The 19,339-nt window shown below is 42.6% G+C and overlaps 1 protein-coding gene and 1 long non-coding RNA gene across 2 annotated transcripts in view; one reads left to right on the top strand and one right to left on the bottom strand.

Moving 5' to 3' along the window:
- Positions 1 to 4,011, bottom strand: part of FBN2 (fibrillin 2) — a 156,461-nt gene extending 152,450 nt beyond the window's left edge. Inside the window, exon 1 of the mRNA XM_060761998.2 lies at positions 3,108 to 4,011. Within this exon, the coding sequence (XP_060617981.2) occupies positions 3,108 to 3,391 (284 nt within the window). The 5' untranslated portion in view covers positions 3,392 to 4,011. The remainder of the gene's footprint in view (positions 1 to 3,107) is intronic.
- Positions 4,012 to 6,743: 2,732 nt separating this feature from the next.
- The window catches only part of LOC132766441 (uncharacterized), a 31,525-nt gene continuing 18,929 nt past the window's right edge, over positions 6,744 to 19,339 (top strand). Inside the window, exons 1-3 of the long non-coding RNA XR_009630479.2 lie at positions 6,744 to 6,793; positions 6,870 to 6,950; positions 7,277 to 7,478. This is a non-coding gene — a long non-coding RNA (uncharacterized lncRNA). The remainder of the gene's footprint in view (positions 6,794 to 6,869; positions 6,951 to 7,276; positions 7,479 to 19,339) is intronic.

Here is a 19,339-nt window from a genome sequence, read left to right as displayed (position 1 = left end):
GGAGGGATCTGTGGTGGAATGCTTTCCCATGGAAGATGGGGGGGCAGGAGAGGGTTAAGAGGTTTGTCAACAGAAAATGAGGTGACAACCCTTCTGCAAGCCCCTAGTTTTCTGTGCATGGGTGCCCCTATAGTATACTGTAGAATATATGCAGTTTGACACCACTTTAACCACCATGGTTCAATGCTATGGAATCTTGGGAGTAGCAGTTTTAGAAAGCCTTTACAAGGTACATCAGCAAACTCTACAAATTCTACAATCTACGTCCGGGTGTTTTGGACTTCAACTACCACCATTCCTAACAGCCTCGGGCCCTTTTCTCTCCCCCCCCCCCCAAACAGCTTCAGCCACTTAAGCCCATGCCTGATCTAGATGGCACTCTTAAGTTTCCATGAAAGATGTTCTAACTGAATGTTCAACATCCAGCCTTGCTGTCTACTGTGTACCACACTGGCGGGCTTCTTGTGACGCTCCCAATAAAGCGGAGCTGCAGTCCCCACAATCCCTCTCAAAGGGGTAGGCGTGTCCTTTAGTCACCTTCTAAGGGGCCTCAAGCCCTGGGGTCCCTGAACAGCTGAACATCTAGCCTGGTTTCCTTTAATTTTTGAAGACCCATGAGACCCTTCAACCCCAAGAGACTTGGGGCATAAAAATGACTTTTACATACACAATGGATTCCATGTTTACACCTGTTTTAAGAAATAGAGGTATATTTTTCCCCAAAAAAGATGTAATAAACATGTAATACAAACCAATCAAGAGCAATGACAAAGAAAACCAATCATTTCAGGTCTAGAGTGGAGTATAAAGGTAAATGTAGACATGTATGAGCCCTCCATGTGTTTTGGACTTCGGCTCCCACAATTCCTAACAGCCTAATGGCTTTTAGGAAATTTTTTATTTATTATTTACCCTATTTATTATCTAACCCAAATGCTTACATGTGGCATTTATTCAATGCCTTGCAACACATACAGACATTAAAAACTTAAAATCAGTTGAGTTAAAATTAATACAAGTTAAGCATTTGAAAATTACATTCAGTATTAAAATCACACCATCCAAAGATCGTGGTCCAAAGCCGATTCCATAATCATTGCACATAATCCAATCTATACTGCACTATACTAATCTCCAAAAGCCTGGTCCCAGAGCCAGATTTTCACTCTCCTTCTGAAGGCAAGGAGGGAGGAGGCTGATCTGATGTCACTAGGGAGGGAGTTCCACAACTGAGGGACCACCACTGAGAAGGCCCTGCCTTTCATGCTCACCTGTTGTGCCTGCGAAGAAGGCGGGACCAAGAGCAGGGCCTTCCCAAGTGATCTTAATTTCCGAGGTGGTTCATAGGGGAGGATACATTCGGACAGGTAAGCTAGGCAGGAATTCTGGGAGTTGAAGTCCAAGCAGGAATTGTGGGAGTTGAAGTCCAAAACACCTGGAGAGCCAAAGTTTGTCCATGCCTGCTCTAGACCAGTATACACAGAATCACATACCTGCATCCCATAAAATATGTCCTTTTAGGTGTTTTCTAAGCCCTCCATAGCATGTTTTCACTGGAAGTTATTGTAGAGTAATGCTTTTTAGTTCCAAAGCAACTATGGCAACTTCTAACAGAAGTCATTCATTCCAATAGCGTTCACTATTATCCATGGGTTACTGTTTTCATGATAGTTCAGGAACTCACCCCCCTCCCCCCCCCCCCCCAAATGGACATGGTGGTTGTACTGCACTGTTATGAATTGGGTTGTTGTAGTGTTTTCGGGCTGTATGGCCATGTACTAGAAACATTCTCTCCTGATGTTTCACCTGCATCTATGGCAGGCATCCTCAGAGGTTGTGAGGTTGTGAGGCGAGGATGCCTGCCATAGATGCAGGTGAAATGTCAGGAGAGAATGCTTCTAGAACATGCCATACAGCATGAAAAACCTACAACAACCCAGTGATTCCGGCCATGAAAACATTTGACAATACTGCTAGGAATTGTGGGACTTGAAGTCCAAAACATCTGGAGGGCCAAAGGCTGCCCATGCCTGGGTGCCTGAATGCTCCAAATGGGCAAGGAGAACAAGCAGCCTCTATACAGACATAGCGGGTTTGAGGCAATTGCTGCTTAAAGCCACAGGCTGGTGACAGAAACAAGAGCAGAAGTGGGTGCAGAGTGCAGCTCAAAACACTGGAAACTTGAAGCGTGTGGGCTGTGGGCAGCTTTGTGCGAGGAGGGCCTACCTAAGAGAGGGATTGTGTGTGTGTGGATGGAGGAATGGATGGATGGGGTAATGTATGGCCATGTTCTAGAAGCATTTTCCCTGGATGTATCGTCTGCATCCATGGCAGGCATCCTCAGAGGTTGTGAGGTGAGGATGCTTGCAGAAGAAATGTCAGGAGAGAATGCTTCTAGAACATGGCCATACAGCCCAAAAACTTACAATGCATTGATTCCGGCCATGAAAGCCTTCGACAATACTGTTAGAGATGATGGGAGCTTAAGTCCAAAACATCTAGAGGGCCGAAGTCTGCCCATGCTGGGGTGCCCTTATGCTCCAAATGAACATAGCGGGTGAGAGGTAATTGCTGCCTAAAACAACAGGCTGGTGACAGAAATGAGCTGAAGTGCAGCCTCCCACACTGGAGATTGGAAGTGATGGGAAGGGGGCGTGGGCTGTCCTCCTCCTGGGCCGCTTTGTGTGAAGAGGGCCTACCTAAGAGAGAGAGAGAGTGGATGGAGAGATGGGGCAATGTATGGCCATGTTCTAGAAGCATTCTCTCCTGACATTTCGCCTGCATCTATGGCAGGCATCCTCAGAGGTTGTGAGGTGAGGATACCTGCCATAGATGCAGGCGAAATGTCAGAAGAGAATGCTTCCCACACTGGAGACTGGAAGCGATGGGAGGGGGCGTGGGCTGTCCTCCTGGGCCGCTTTGTGTGAAGAGGGCCTACCTAAGAGAGAGAGAGAGAGAGTGGATGGAGGGATGGAGATGGGACAATGTATGGCCATGTTCTAGAAGCATTCTCTCCTGACGTTTCTCCCGCATCTATGGCAGGCACCCCCAGAGATTGTGAGGTGAGGAAGAGCGGGGGAGTGGGAAGAAGGTGGCGGCTTTCCTACCCTCGGAGCACGTCCTGCTGGCCCCTCCGCCGGATGCGGTTGGTGGGTCCCGGCGCGGAGCCTCCTTCCAAGCTGCCCAGGAGGGGGAAGCTGCTGCCGGGGTGGCTGCTGCTGCTGCTGCTGCTCCCTCCGCCGGCCGTGGCTCCTGGCTCGGCTCCTTCGGCGGGACGGATGCGCTCTTCCCTGGCCCGCTTGGCCTGGCCGGCCGCCCCCTGCGCCCACAGCGCCACGCAGCCCAGCCAGAGCAGGCAGGAGGGCAGGCTCAGCTCCCTCCGGCGCCCCATCGCTGCCAGCAGGAGAACCAAGGGAAGGAAACCCAAGGAGGAGGAGGAGGAGGAGGAGGAGGAGGAGGAGAAGTGCCCTCCTCGCCGCCGCCGGACCTGCTCCTCACGGGCAGGAGCCCTTCTCGCTCCAAACGTAACCTGGCCTCAGCTGGACGCTCGAAGCGCTGCTCGTGCTGCTGGTGGTGCTGCTCTGCCTCCACAAGGCATCCTCCTCCTTCCCTCCTTTTTTCTCGCCGCTGGAAGGCGCGCTGCTTCCCAAGGAAACGACAGCGAAGAAAGAATCCAAGCCTTCTCCCAAGTCTTGCAGGAAAGGGCGCCCCTCAAAGGACCCTCCGACGCTCCGGGCTCCTCACAATCCGAGTGAAAGGGAAAGGGTGGGACTGGGACTGAGGAGGAGGAGGAGACGCTCTCCGGCCCCGGACGAGCCAAAAAGCGGGAGCCAGAAGAGGACAGAGAGGAGCTAAGCAGAGCCGAGCGGAGAAAAAGCGGCTGCCCGGCGGAGGGCGAAGGGAGGGAAAGGCAGAGAAAGAGAGGAAGGGGAGGAAGGGGCCCGCGGAGGAGGGCAGACTCCGGCCTGTCAGCAGGGACCCGCCAAGCACGTGGGAGAGGAGCCCCCCGAAGGAGGGAGGGAGGGAGGGAGGGAGGGAGAGGCAGCGCCAAAGGGGCGGCGGGACCGGAGAAAAAGGAGGAGGAGGAGGAGGGCGGGCAGCGCGGCCCTCAGGAAGGGATGCCTGGCTCGCACAGACCTGGAAAGGGAGGAAGAGAGGGGAGGAGGAGGAGGAGGAGTGTTGGAAAACGGGGAGAGGGGAAAGAGGGCGGGGAGAGCAGCCCAGGCCGGGAAAGAGGGGAATGCCTGGCCGAAAAGGGAGGGAGGGAGGGAAGGGGGGCGCCAGTCAGGCCGTGGCTCCTTGCTGCACGGCCCCCCTCCCGCCCTCGCCTGGCCCCCAGCTCCTCCGCCGCCTCCGCCCTCTTTGTGGCCAGAAAGGAGCCCGCCAAAAACTGGGCCCCGTAACGCACCAGTACAGGAGCCCCCGAGTTAGGAACGAGATTCGTTCTGTAGGTTTGCTCATCATGTAAGTCAGAACAGGGACATGTGTAAAGACAGTGGTTCCCAACTGACCTGGGACCACTCTCCAACATTAGTACCAAAAAAGCCAAGACACAAGTGTGTGCTTTCGACCTACCCTACCCTGAAGCCAACAGGAAATTGAAAGTCATCTGGGAAGGGGTTTTGTTTTTTTTTTGGTCTTCTCAGGAGCAACTTGAGAAACTGCAAGTCGCTTCTGGTGTGAGAGAATGAAAGTCAAGAGCTTGAACATTGCTTTCATCCTAAATATCTCGGTGTCACCTTAGATAGAACACTAGCATATAGGAAACACTGCTTGAACATCAAGCACAAAGTAGCTGCATGCAATAACATCCTGCAGAAACTTACTGGCAGCATATGGGGTGCAGACCCAAAATTAGTAAGAACATCAGCCCTGGCCTTGACTTACTCAACTGCCGAGTATGCCTGCCCTGTTTGGCATAGGTCTGCCCATGCAAAGCAGGTGACCATAGCATCGAATGAAACATGCAGAATAATCACAGGATGTCTTAAATCTATACCTGTTGATAAACTCTACAAGCTAGCTGGCATTCCCCCCCCCCCCTCCCGATGTGGGATGGGAAGTTGCTGCTAAATGTGAGAGAAATAAGGTTGAACACTATGAAAGCCATCCACTACATGGCTATCAGCCTCCTCCCAGTAGACTCAATTCAAGGAAAAGCTTTATGAGAACTACCACTCCTCTTGGCGTCCCTCCAGCAGCAGCAAGGGTATCCCTCTGGGCAGCCAAACCAGGAAATCCCAACTGGGTGCCTCCCTGTGAGGGTCTTCCTTCAGGGGCAAACCAAGAATGGGCAACCTGGAAGTCTCTGAATAGACTTAGAAGCGGAGTGGGAAGATCAAAAGACGACCTGGCAAAATGGTGCTACCTAAAAAAAATCCTATACCTTGTGTGACTGTGGAGCAGAACAGACAACTCCGCATCTGTATGCTTGTCCACTGTGGCCTGCCTCATGTACAGAGGAAGAGTTGTTGGAGGCTACACACAATGCCATTGCTGTTGCCCTTTTTAGTCAAAGGATATTTAGCCACCCATGTGCCTTCTATTTTTAACAGTTTTATACTGATTTATGTAATGCTTTTGATACAAAATGGATAAAAAACAAAAAGGGTAGAGCCCCCAGTGGCACAATGGTTCTCAACCTGTGGGTCCCCAGGTGTTTTGGTCTACAACTCCCAGCTGTTAGGATTTCTGGGAGTTGAAGGCCTAAAAATCTGGGACCCACAGGTTGAGAACCACTGGGATAATAATAATAATAATAATAATAATAATAATAATAATCTTTATTTATACCCCGCTACCATCTCCCCAAAAGGGATTTGGGGCAGCTAACATGAGGCCAAGCCCAAAATTACAATACAGCAAAATAAAATAAAATACAAACAAGCAATAATAGTAGTGAAGAGGAGGAGGAAGAGGAAGGTAAAGATGGTGTGGGGGCGGCTCTTCTTCACTCCTTGCTACAGTGTTCCCGCATTACTTTAAAAAATTTTTTAAAAAAACCTCGCGAAATAGTGAGTCCGCGGTAAGTGAATTGCAAAGTAATGAGGGTACACTTTATATCTGTTTTATTGACTATTCTAAAGTCTTTGACTGTGTGGATCAAAATAAATTCTGGCAAGTCCTTCGTGGTATGGGAATATCAAGTCACCTTGTCTGTCTCCAGAAGAATCTGTATAACAACCAAGTAGCAACAATAAGAACAGACCACGGATCAACAGACAGGTTCAAGATTGGGAAAGGAGTACAGCAGGGCTGTATACTCTCAGCTGACCTATTCAACTTGTATGCAGAACCCATCATGCGACATGAGGGGCTTGATGAATCCAAGGCGGGAGTTAAAATTGCTGAAAGAAATATTAACAAACTTAGATATGCAGATGATGCCACTTTGATGGCTGAAAGCGAGGAGGAGCTAAGGAGCTTTATAACAAAGGTGAAAGAAAAAAGTGCAAAAGCTGGGTTGTAGTTAAACATGAAAAAAAAACCCAAGATTATGGCAACCAGACTGATTGATAACTGGAAAATAGAGGGAGAAAACCTGGAGGCAGTGACAAACTTTGTATTTCTAGGTGCAAAGATTACTGCAGATGCCAGACTGCAGCCAAGAAATTTACTTCTTGGGAGGAGAACAATGTTCTTGGGAGGAGAACAATGACCAATCTTGATAAAATAGTGAAGAGTAGACATCACACTGGCAACGAAGAAATAGTGAAGAGTAGACATCACACTGGCAACGAAGAGCAGACAATCCTGCTCTTGAACAGCACAAATAAAGATGGGTGCAACAAAGGTCAGCTATTCTACCCATTGTTTTTTTTTTTTTTTGCTTGATTTGTTTCAAGAGAGTAACACTTTCTTCCACACAGGACAACAGACGCTTCTAGGAAGCTCAAGCGGAAGGAAAAGAGGAGAACAGGAACCCAGTAAAAGGAAAAGTAAAGTGTATGGTAAGACTGGCTCATACAGCAGAGGTGCTGTTATGGATTTCAAACAAACGTTTTCAGACTGAGAATTTCCAGAAGAAATAGTAGTGAAATGTATGTTAACATCACAAGGAAATTATTTGTAGAAAACAGAAGACCCATTTAAAAGAAAATCAAACCACATGGTACCAAATTGTACTATTCAAGCTTATGGATAGTGAGGCACAAAATCCTTGATTGCAATACAAATTATCAATCTATTGAAATTATCAATCAATTAGAGACAAGATGAACTCTCTGAATATACAGTGAAAAATAGTTTTATGTTATAGTATGGATCTCCTGTCTAGTTTTTTTCACAGGTATGCTGGATAGTAGAAACCAAAAGTCGTACTGACCATTCCCCTTTCACATAAAAGTTTAACAGTAATTGGTCATGTGATGGAGGAACGTCAATTAACAACTACATTTCAAGCTTAAAATAAAGAAGCTTATTGCATACCTCAACGAGCATGGAAAGAATATACAAGCAGTCCCCAAGTTATGAACAAGGTAAGTTCTGTAGGTTTGTTCTTAAGCTGAATTTGTATGCAAGTCAGAACAGGCACATTTTTAACTGTAACTTCAGCCAAATATATATAGAGAGGGGGGTGGGGACATTGGATAGTATAGGGAAAGGCCAACAGCCCTGTAACATTTCCTTTGCTGTTTGTTCCCCTGTTTGGAAGATTTCACCTCCCTTTCTGTACCTGTGACAACTGGACTTTGGAAAATTTGGCTTGTAATGGGACCAAGGGTTGGTGGGAAAGCTTCAGTGGAGACACACTTTTCTCATGATAAACCTTACAGGAGTGAATTTCTCTCACTTCCTGTTGTCTCACCCCGTTCTTACTATGAGTCATTTTTAAGTCAGAAGTTTGTAACTAGAGGACTGTGTGTGTGTTGCATTCAACTTTGTGTGCAAAGCATAGGGGATGCACATAATCTTTCAATTCTCTTTTAGCCTGAAATTTCTGTTTTACCTAAAATGGCCAGGCTTTAGCACAGCTGGTTAATCACCAGCAGCAATTGATCACACCAATTGAAAGGTTGGCATTTCAAAGCCCAGGTTGGGCTGAGCACTCAACCTTCAGCCCAGCTCACTGTCCACCTAAGCAGTTCGAAAACAGCTGTGAGTAGAGAAATTAGGCACAGCTTAATCAGGGATGTATTTTACGGCACCATTAAAAGGAAATACCAGAAAATGCTGGCGATCAAAGGAAGAGGGAAGTATATGATCAAGGGCTCTTTGTCACAGAGGATGAAGCAACAGCACCCCCTGTGGCCAGAATTGAGCACAACCTCTCAGACGTCGAAGTTGGGAAAAATGCTGACACATGCCTTCTATCAGTTGTCTGTCCTGTCTGCTTAACGACATTGAATGTTTGTTGTCTATGTGTTCTGTGACCTGTCCTGAGTCCCCTTCAGGGTGGGAAGGGTGGAATATAAATGTTGTAAATAAATAAATAAATAAAACCTAGGGATAAAAGATATAAATAAATATAAATAGGTGTTTTCCTTCCTATGTTAAAGAATAGGAAGAAACTTAATGTCATTAGATTGGATGTCATTACTATTAACATCTCTAATGTTCTTGAAAAAGCTATCAATGGGACTAATTTAGCTATCTGGCCTAGTCAAGGAAGTTGCCTGACTTAACTTCCTTGTCACATTGACTAACACAAGAAAACTAAAACTGTCACTGGAGCAATGGCTAAGATGTGATAAAGTTATAATACGATTGGGCCTGAAAACAGAAAGTTAAAAGGCCTAGAAGCGTGTTTATACAACCAAGATTGAAAGTAGCTATCTCAGGGTCCTTATCAAAGAGGTTGTTGTTACAAGATAGCAACCCATGTCTACAGAACAAATCTCAATTTTCTTTATTATGTCAGTGTTTGCAGCTCATTTTTATAAGTCACCTGGTCTCTGTTTTCTGTCACTGGCTAACATGTTCTTTCCAAATTATATGTTGCCATATGGGAGTCTCAAATCTTTCTTCAGAATGTTATACAAATGAATAGGATCTGTCTGGGGCTCGGAGCTTTACAATAAAAGATTGCAGCTTGAAATAGTTTCAAATAGCCTTGCCTTGCTCCCATTTTTGTAAAGCTATGATGAGCCTACAGTGCTTTGATCTTTCCGTATTTGTTCAGAAAAATATAGTGAAAATATAAAATACCCATCTGTTCTTCAAACTCCTTTATATTTAAAACATTTGAAATACTGTATGTTAAAAGAAAACAATGAAATTATAAGGAAAATCTTCCACAGACATTATCAATGCCACTTACCTTTTCAGATTACAGATGGTGGGAAGGTTCTTGTGATATATGATAAATATCCATTCATATTGAATAATAAACCCCTCCATAATCTTAAATAAAGTACAGTAAACATTCCTTTCTTCAAGCAGATACGCTGATATAAAATAACACTAAATTGGATATGCATCTTTGGATTTCAATAGGTTGGAAATCTCAAAGCCCACTTAAGGGTGTTCCCTGTTTTTGTATAAATATATATTTTTAAAAAACACAATGCATTTTACAGATGACAGATTAGTAGTGTATGTGACAAAACAGGAGGGTCTATAAACTACCAGAAACAATGCATTGATTTTTTTTAAAGAAATGCGCACACATACATATACACACACATACACTCTTCAAAAGACCCATGAGCTGAGTCAAAACGTTCCAGAAACAACTCCTGTTACGCTCTGCATTTTATTATAACAACCTGGCCAAGTAACCTTGAGAATATAAGCAAGAGCCATGCATCTCTTCCTCTTGCCATAATAACATTTCCCCAGCAGTTTCTTGCCAACTCTTTCTATCTGATATTCCATTTCCAACTGTGGGTATCTGTAATAAATAATTCATGCAGATATTATACATGTGTGGGTGCATTTGGACAAAGTTATAATTCTGACTTTCACTGCCATCCTTTCCTTTCGAATGACCAATTCAATTTATTTCTGGGAAGAAAATCAAATCAGGTCAGAATCTGTTAGGGGAGAGAAACAGCAAACTGCTGCTACGTTGTGCATTTAATGGACAGCAATTTGTGGGAAAGACTGTGTTTAATCTACAGTGGGATTGCATTTTTAAAAGTCAAGTAAATACATGCGGAATCTATTACGTTAAGGCATCTGTTAAAAGCAGTGTCATGAGAAGCAAAATTAACGCAAAAATGAAGCACAAATTCATATATGCAATGACAAGAAATTTAACAAGAAATGATCAATAAATGATTTTGAAAATTAAAGAAAATACTACTGATTTGTATGACTAGAGATTCTAGTTGTGCAATTGAGAGAAAGTCAGTAATGTCCCAAAGAATTACAGTACCAATCCCAGATTTAGACACTAAGCAAAAAATAAAGTGGGAAAAAATAATCTAGATTGGCATGAAAGAGAAAAAAAATGGTGCAATTGTCAATACCACATGTGTGTATACCTATTTTAAGAGGGTTTTTTTTGTGTCAGAAGCAACCTGAGAACACACTGCTAGTCACTTCTGGTGTGAGAGAATTGGCCATCTATAGAGACATAGCCCAGAGGAGGCTTCTGTCATGTTCCAACAAGCTAGAGCTGATAGATGGGAGCTCACTCTATCTCGCAGATTCAAACCTGCCACCTTCAGGTCAGCAACCCAACCTTCAGGTCAGCAGTCCAGCTGGCACAAGGGTTTAACCCATTGTGCCATTGCATCTTTAAGTTGCCCTTTGACATGGTAACCCTAGTATTTTTTTTGGGGGGGGGGGTTCTTACCCAAGGTTCATAAGTGTCCTGACAAAAAGAAAAGTCATCTCTTCAGATGTGGTTTTGCCATTTCCTTCCTCTGGAATAATAGTCTAGCCCACCTGGTAGTATTGACCCTGCTTAGGCAAGATAAGTGATAGGAGCCCAAGGGTTGGAACTGCAGAGTCAATTTGGATCGGGATTGCATCAAATTGGGATTTGCTAGGAAATGCAATCACGAGAATGCATCCAGAGGTCCATAAGTATCCTGAAAAACAGAAAGCTAGATTTGTTGTTGTTCATTCGTTCAGTCGCCTCCGACTCTTCGTGACCTCATGGACCAGCCCACACCAGAGCTCCCTGTCGGCCGTCACCACCCCCAGCTCCTTCAAGGTTAGTCCAGTCACTTCAAGGATGCCATCCATCCATCTTGTCCTTGGTCGGCCCCTCTTCCTTTTGCCTTCCACTTTCCCCAGCATAATTGTCTTCTCTAGGCTTTCCTGTCTCCTCATGATGTGGCCAAAGTACTTCAACTTTGTCTCTAGTATCCTTCCCTCCAATGAGCATTCGGGTTTTATTTCCTGGAGGATGGACTGGTTGGATCTTCTCGCAGTCCAAGGCACTCTCAGCACTTTCCTCCACCACCACAGCTCAAAAGCATCGATCTTCCTTCGCTCAGCCTTCCCTAAGGTCCAGCTCTCACATCCGTAGGTTACTACAGGGAATACCATGGCTTTGACTAGGCGGATCTTTGTTGCCAGTGTGATGTCTCTACTCTTTACTATTTTATCGAGACTGGACATTGCTCTCCTCCCAAGAAGTAAGCGTCTTCTGATTTCCTGGCTACAGTCTGCATCTGCAGTAATCTTTGCGCCTAGAAATACAAAGTCTGTCACAGCCTCCACATTTTCTCCCTCTATTTTCCAGTTGTCAATCATTCTTGTTGCCATAATCTTGGTTTTTTTGATGTTTAGCTGCAACCCGGCTTTTGTGCTTTCTTCTTTCACCTTGATTAGAAGGCTCCTCAGCTCCTCCTCGCTTTCGGCCATCAGAGTGGTGTCATCTGCATATCTGAGGTTGTTAATGTTTCTTCCAGCAATTTTCACCCCAGCCTTGCATTCATCGAGCCCCGCACATCCTCGCATGATGTGTTCTGCATACAAGTTAAAAAGGTTGGGTGAGAGTATGCAGCCTTGCCGTACGCCTTTCCCAATCTTGAACCAGTCTGTTGTTCCGTGGTCAGTTCTGACTGTTGCTACTTGGTCCTTGTACAATTAGGTAGACTAATTGTCACTGTTCAAGGATTTTCGTATGACACACACTATCATCAAAAGGGGAAAAACCCAGTAACATCATTTAAGTCCAGAGTCTAAAATTATTTAACCATAAAATGATTCCAGATATATAGTTGAAAACACCAACCTATATAACTACTCACCCAGGTAAATGCTGTTTATGCAGTACCTTTGGAGGTGATGGCAATGAAGTCTAAAACTTTGAGTAATTTCCAGGCTTTTGTTCAATTATGCATTACATAGTTTGGAGCTCTCAGTTACATACAATATGACAGTAATCTTCAAATCAGAGAAAGCTCAAACTGCCTGAAGATATTTTAGAGTGCTGAAATGTCACAGAGCACAATTAGCATGGAGAACAAACATTCATCTGCACAAGCCCTTTGAAATGGGTTGTGATCCACGAGTCAGATCACTTTGTCATGGATGGCATCAAAACATTGCATTACATTGGAGCATCTCCTTTATTTATTTATTTATTTATTTATTTTTGTTGGCTCCATGGGACAAATGTTTGGATGTGTTGCTCTGGCTCAAGCAGAGAAATACATTGCTTACATTATTTTATTTCACAGACTGGAGGTGGACCATCACACTATTACTTTATGTGCACAACTGGTGGATACATTTATTTCATCTTCTTGATAAATGCATAGAACCTAGTTTTTACTGTCAGATTATGGGTTTGATAGAATCTGGTCTCTTTCCTTTTTGTTCATCAGTCATTGAGATTTTCAGGTGCAGTAAAGTCCTTCTTGTTTTAAGACACATTAATAATTTGAATGAATAAAGTTTTACCCAAACAGCATATGCCAAGGAGACAAAAGCTTTCCAGAATCAAAAATATCTTTACCAGCCAAGGAAGGACAGCAAGACATGGAGATGGTCAAAGTGTTCCATTAGATTAGTATAGGTCAATGGTTCTCAACTTGTGGGTCCCAAGATGTTTTGGCCTTCAACTCCCAGAAATCCCAACAGCTGATAAACTGGCTGGGATTTAGAATAATAGAATCCTAGAGTTGGAAGAGACATCATGGGCCATCCAGTCCAACCCCCTGCCAAGAAGCAGGAATATTGCATTCAAATCACCCCTGACAGATGGCCATCCAGCCTCTGTTTAAAAACTTCCAAAGAAGGAGCCTCCACCACACTCCGGGGCAGAGAGTTCCACTGCTGAACGGCTCTCACAGTCAGGAAGTTCTTCCTCATGTTCAGATGGAATCTCCTCTCTTGTAGTTTGAAGCCATTGTTCCGCGTCCTAGTCTCCAGGGAAGCAGAAAACAAGCTTGCTCCCTCCTCCCTGTGGCTTCCTCTCACATATTTATACATGGCTATCATATCCCCTCTCAGTCTTCTCTTCTTCTGGCTAAACATGCCCAGCTCCTTAAGGCGCTCCTCATAGGGCTTGTTCTCCAGACCTTTTATCATTTTAGTCACTCTCCTCTGGACACATTCCAGCTTGTCAATATCTCTCTTGAATTGTGGTGCCCAGAATTGGACACAATATTCCAGGTGTGGTCTAACCAAAGCAGAATAGAGGGGTAGCATTACTTCCCTAGATCTAGACACTATGCTCCTATTGATGCAGGCCAAAATCCCATTGGCTTTTTTTGCCACCACATCACATTGTTGGCTCATGTTTAACTTGTTGTCCACGAGGATTCAAAGATCTTTTTCACACGTACTGCTCTCGAGCCAGGCATCCTCCATTCTGTATCTTTGCATTTCGTTTTTCCTGCCAAAGTGGAGTATCTTGCATTTGTCACTGTTGAACTTCATTTTGTTAGTTTTGGCCCATCTCTCTAATCTATCAAGATCGTTTTGAATCCTGCTTCTGTCCTCTGGAGTATTGGCTATCCCTCCCAATTTGGTGTCGTCTGCAAACTTGATGATCCTGCCTTCTAACCCTTCATCTAAGTCATTAATAACTCTCAAAGATGGTTGCCAATGGTTCCGAAATGACTTCCGCTAGTTCCTTCAATACTCTTGGGTGTAGCTGATCTGGCCCTGGGGACTTGAACTCATTTAGAGCGGTCAGGTATTCCTGTACAACTTGTTTCCCAATTTGGAGTTGGATGTCCTCAAATCCCTCATCCACTCCGTCTTGCTGAGGTTGAAGATGACTTTCTTTTTGTGAGAAGACCGAGGCAAAGAAGGCATTAAGTAGTTCTGCCTTTTCCCTACCTGTCAGCATTGCCCCATCTTCTCCTCGAAGAGGCCCTATCAACTCCTTGTTTTTCCTTTTTCTACTGACATAAGAAAAGAATCCCTTTTTATTGTTTTTAATGTCCCTGGCAAGCCTGAGCTCATTTTGTGCTTTAGCCTTGCAGACCTTGTCCCTACAGGTGTTGGCTATTTGTTTGAATTCTTCTTTGGTGATTTCTCCCTTTTTCCAGTTCTTGTGCATGTCTCTTTTGTGTCTCAGCACAGTTAGAATTTCTGGGAATTATAGGTCAAAACACCTATCCACAGGTAGGGAACCACTAGTATAATTGTATGTGTTATCTTTAGTGATCATTGTATCCCAAGATGAGATGTAAAGAAGAACCTCCATATTTAATGGTCTGGTGCAGGCAGGAGTATATGAAAGGATGCAATTTATCAGTTATTATTTACCAAAGAAATTTTCAGTATTTTACATGTTAGCATGCAATACCTCAAAGCAAGTTCTGAAGCAGTCACTATGTTGACAGTATCCATCTGATTCAGCCCAAACCATTTTCAGATGTACGATACAAATGAATGAATCTCCCATAGGTTTAGATATTTTTTCATTAAAAAAACTACCACATCCTATTTTTAATCGCTGGACCCTTAGGTAATGCTCAGTACTGGTGTTTTTATTAGCTAACACAAATCAAGGATTGTGATCACATATTGGAGTAGTTCAGTTCTGTGAATCTGCAAGAGGGGAGTATGTTAATTTCCTACAGATGTTCTGTTGCATTCCTGTAGATTTTAGTCTGAAAAGGAAATGCTAGTCACTCCCCTTCTTTTTTACAGGCTGGAGAGGAAGACTTTCCATTCTCTCTCCCCCCATCCAATCTCTCTCTCTCCCTTTTACATTTTAATAAATTTGTCACCATTCATCATTTTGACCCATTTTTCTAATGTTAATGCGTTTCTGCCAGTTTTATCATGTGTCATTTTAATACCAGTTTAACCAGCTATCATTTGTATAATAAACTGAAGCGTTTAAAGAACAGTGGAAGAAATGCTTGGGTCAGAGTCAACATAGTGTCATTGTTTTTATACAAATATGATAACATAAATATACAGACCACCAAATTTATTCCAACACATATTTACTACCGTATGTATGGAGGTTATCTGGAAAGTAAGGTTACAAGGCACATAGCTCTCATGGGGAATTTTTGTGGGGGAAGTTTACCAACTGCCATTCAGCAAGAAGCCAGCAGACGTGAATGAGCAGTGCCAGTCATCAGTAGCTCATCAACTGGCTTTGTGGTGAAGGTTAGAATTGAGCATCCTCATTCTGTTTCCCTCCAAGTGCAAAGTTTGCACTGTAATATGCTACCTAAATGCTAAGGGTATTCATGTACAGTTCTGATGTCATGAAAATACACTTGTCTACTTTTTGGGCTTGAGATCTTACCTCTTATTTAGGTCATCATATATTCTTTGCCTTCTGCAGAGAACAGAAGGACCATAGTTTAGTCCTCTTTCTGATAACCATCATGGCATCAGTGATATAGGTCCTTGGGGAAGGGACCAGCAATTTGATCCTGCCACTGTCATAACCACTGATATGTTTTACATGTAGAGAACAAGCGCTACTAAACTAACAGAGGTAGTTTAGAGACTCATCTCTGGAACACCTTGTGGGAATCAAAGTACTTTTCTTTCAACAGATTCAAAACTATCTCAGTATCTGGACAACACTGTTTCAACAGCTCCAAAACTATCTTAGTATCTGGACAGAACTTAATAAGAGCTTCTACTTATAGGAATATCATCAGCACTATATGGACACCTGGAAAAATGTCCCCCAGCTTACTGGGCTCTGAAAGTGGTTATCTTTAGTTGATTTCCACCAATTGGTGGTATTCTCCATTGCATCCTAGCCCTTACCAGCCAGCACATTGAAGACACAGGGATCATTGCTCTGCCTGCTTCTGAAGTCTGGCACTGCTTTTAAAAAGAAAATAAAACCATAGGAAGAATGAGTCAATTTGTAGAGACGAACTGTGTAATGGCATGTTTAGCTTTTAATGTACTTATTCAGAGAAAGTTTTATTTAAAAACAGAAATCTCCCCCCTTCCTTACTAAGCTGAGATTCATAAGAGCAGTAATCTAATATTGTATTCCTGGCCACTTTGTGTATTGAATAATGCATCAAGGCACCATTTAAAAATATCTGGAATAACACTGATTATGTTTATATCTAGTGTAGTGTGGTGAAATATATTTAGTTTCTCCTATATGGAGAGGTGAGAGAAATCAAGAGAAAAGAGAGAGAGATTACAAGTGGAAATAGCCTTACACAAAATTTGGAAGTCCATTTGGATTGCAATCCCAGACAGACCTATAGAAGAATAGCTTCTGTTGTGCTTACCTGATGTCATAGCCCGCCTACCCCCCCCCCACCCCCTAATGCTGGAACAATGTCCTTGGCTTGGTAATTTCATGATGTGGTTTTTTTTTAAAAGAGTACTATAGTAGTTTCCAAAAAGCTTACCTAGAAATATAGAAGTAGGCTCAATTCTAGACCTCTTGTATAGAAATGTCCATTCATGTATACCACTCAATTTCAATAGTAGAAGGGATTGTCTGATGTGAAAGCTACATAATTCTTGACTTCTTGGACTTTGCCCCTTCCATGCCTCCAAATATATAGATGACAGTTGGGCCAGAAGTAGACCAATATTGCTGTATATCATAAAGATATGTGTGACTACTTTTTATGCTTGATGTTAAGTAATGCTAACTATAGCTTAAAGGAAGCAAAGGGACTGAGAGAAATTGTGAGGGAAGCTTGACTTACCTATTTATTATTTATTTAGATTAATGGGGGAAGAAAGAAGGAGCTTCTCGCCCACACAAGTTATCAAGTTATACACATGAGGGAGGAGAGTGGACACTTACAAGAAGGGTCCGGTCTATCAGTTTGACCCAAAGACTAGCTCTGTTTGGCCCTTCTTGCCTTGAACATTTACATTCAAATTGGTCATTACAGAAATGTTGTTAAGGAATGTCTGGGTTGGCTTGCTTTTCTTTCCCCTCTTTATTCTCCCTTGCATTTTCCCCCTGAAGATTATAGTTGGAAGACTTTTCTTGAGTGACCTTCAGCAAGCAATTCTGGGAACCTTTTCAGCGAATGGACTGAATCCAAATACTTTGAACTAATTCCTTAACATTTTATGAACATTATATCTACTACACGTATGCAGCTTATACTCACATGACAGTGTAGAGTAGATCACATCTAAAAAAATAATGTTAAGTTTCCCTGTACAGCATCTGGAATTCAACAGGAATATAATCCATTTTTAAAGCGCACATACACTGTTTTGCATTACCTGTATCATTTAAATAAAAATCTAAATGTTCTCCCCATTAACTCCACCAGAAGGAAGCCGCTATTTCTGTACAGAAAAAATGACAAAGAATATACGTAGGTCCAAATTCTTAGCCTGCATATGGAACATACAGTTTGAAGGATATAAAATTAAGTTGTATTTTATGTTATTTCCTCCCATCTTTTCTTTCTCATTGCAATGGGGATATACAGGGCTTTCAGTTATATATTCTAGGAAGAACTTCTTTATTAAATTTGCCAGATAAAACATTTCTTGGCTGAACAAAACTTTGAGTTCAGTTCCCATTTTCCATAATACATGCTTTCAGTTAGCAATATCTTCAGTTTTGTGTCCATACTTTTCCCATTAAAGTTCTTTAAATTCTACATTGGTATTTCACCCTGATTATAATTCAAGTGAAAAATATTCTGAATTCTTCTCATAAATGGCTAAACCAATGAGTGTAGATGAACTTTTTCCCCCCAATAAAGGAAACACAAGTGCTTCCAAATCTAAGTAAAGTGCAGCCAAATATCTTCATTTTTGGTAAAGGATTCCATTCTCTACAGCTAATAGCTCCTGTCTTCCAGAAATAATATTCATGAGAATATTGGCTTCTTTCAGAATAATAGCAACAGACCATATAGCAGTCAGGCCAATAATTCATATTGTCAAAATATCATTGTGATCTTTGTATTGTGATATCTTTGGTAAACAAGAAGCCACAATTTAAAGGCTGACTGTTTGTATAGGGTTGCCCTAGATTGTCAAGGATCATTTCTCGGCCATTCAGCCACACGGAATTTACAGGGAAGGGTTTTCAGCTGTTGTTGGTTTTTAGAATAGTGTGAAATTATTTCAGGTGGAAGAGAGTAAGAGCACCCTTTCCCAACCATTCCCCAACACACGTTTTATTTGCTATGGAAAATCTTGACCAAAGGGGGTGTTTGTATGTAAAATGTGAATTGGTTTCTATCACAAAAATCCAAACAAACCCAGTTTCCTCCTTTGCCATTCAGTGGATGTAACTAGATTTTACAGGTACTAAAAATCTACAATAAACTTATATTTTATAGTGTGAATAGATCACTCATCAAGCAGAAGATTTTTTCAAAGGTATGGTACAGGTCAAGTAGTCTTTATCTGAAACGTGAAATTGAAAGTACTCAAAAACTTCAAATTGTCCACATGGCTGGCTGAGATAATACACAATTGTTAACTTATGTTTCAATGTGCAAGTTTTGTCATGCACAAAATTATTATTTAACTATGTGAATAATATGTATATGAAACACATTTTGTGTTTAAACTTGAGTCTAAACACAAATTTCTCCTTAGTTCCTCCATGTATATGCAAATACATGTATTCTCCAATATGAAAACCAGAACACTTCAGGTCCAACCATTTCAGATAAGAGATACAGTAGAGTCTCACTTATCCAACATAAAAAGGCTGGCAGAACATTGGATAAGCAAAAATGTTGGATAATGAGGGATTGCGGAAAAACCTATTAAATGTCAAATTACATTATGATTTTACAAATTAAGCAGCAAAACATCAGGTTTTACAATAAATCAACAGAAAAGGCAGTATAATACATGGTAGCAATATGTAGTAATTACTGTATTTACGAATTTAGCAACAAAACATCACAATATATTGAAACAACTCTGGATCCAGGCAGGAGGCAGACTGTGTTGGATAATACAGAATGCTGGATGTGTGAAGGTTGGATAAGTGAGACTCTACTGTATTCAGCTTGTACTGCTCAACAGCCCATCAAACAACTGC

This window comes from Anolis sagrei, chromosome 2 (genome assembly GCF_037176765.1).
Source record: "Anolis sagrei isolate rAnoSag1 chromosome 2, rAnoSag1.mat, whole genome shotgun sequence".
Classification (NCBI taxonomy): domain Eukaryota; kingdom Metazoa; phylum Chordata; class Lepidosauria; order Squamata; family Dactyloidae; genus Anolis; species Anolis sagrei.
This window is presented reverse-complemented; position numbering and strand designations above follow the sequence as displayed.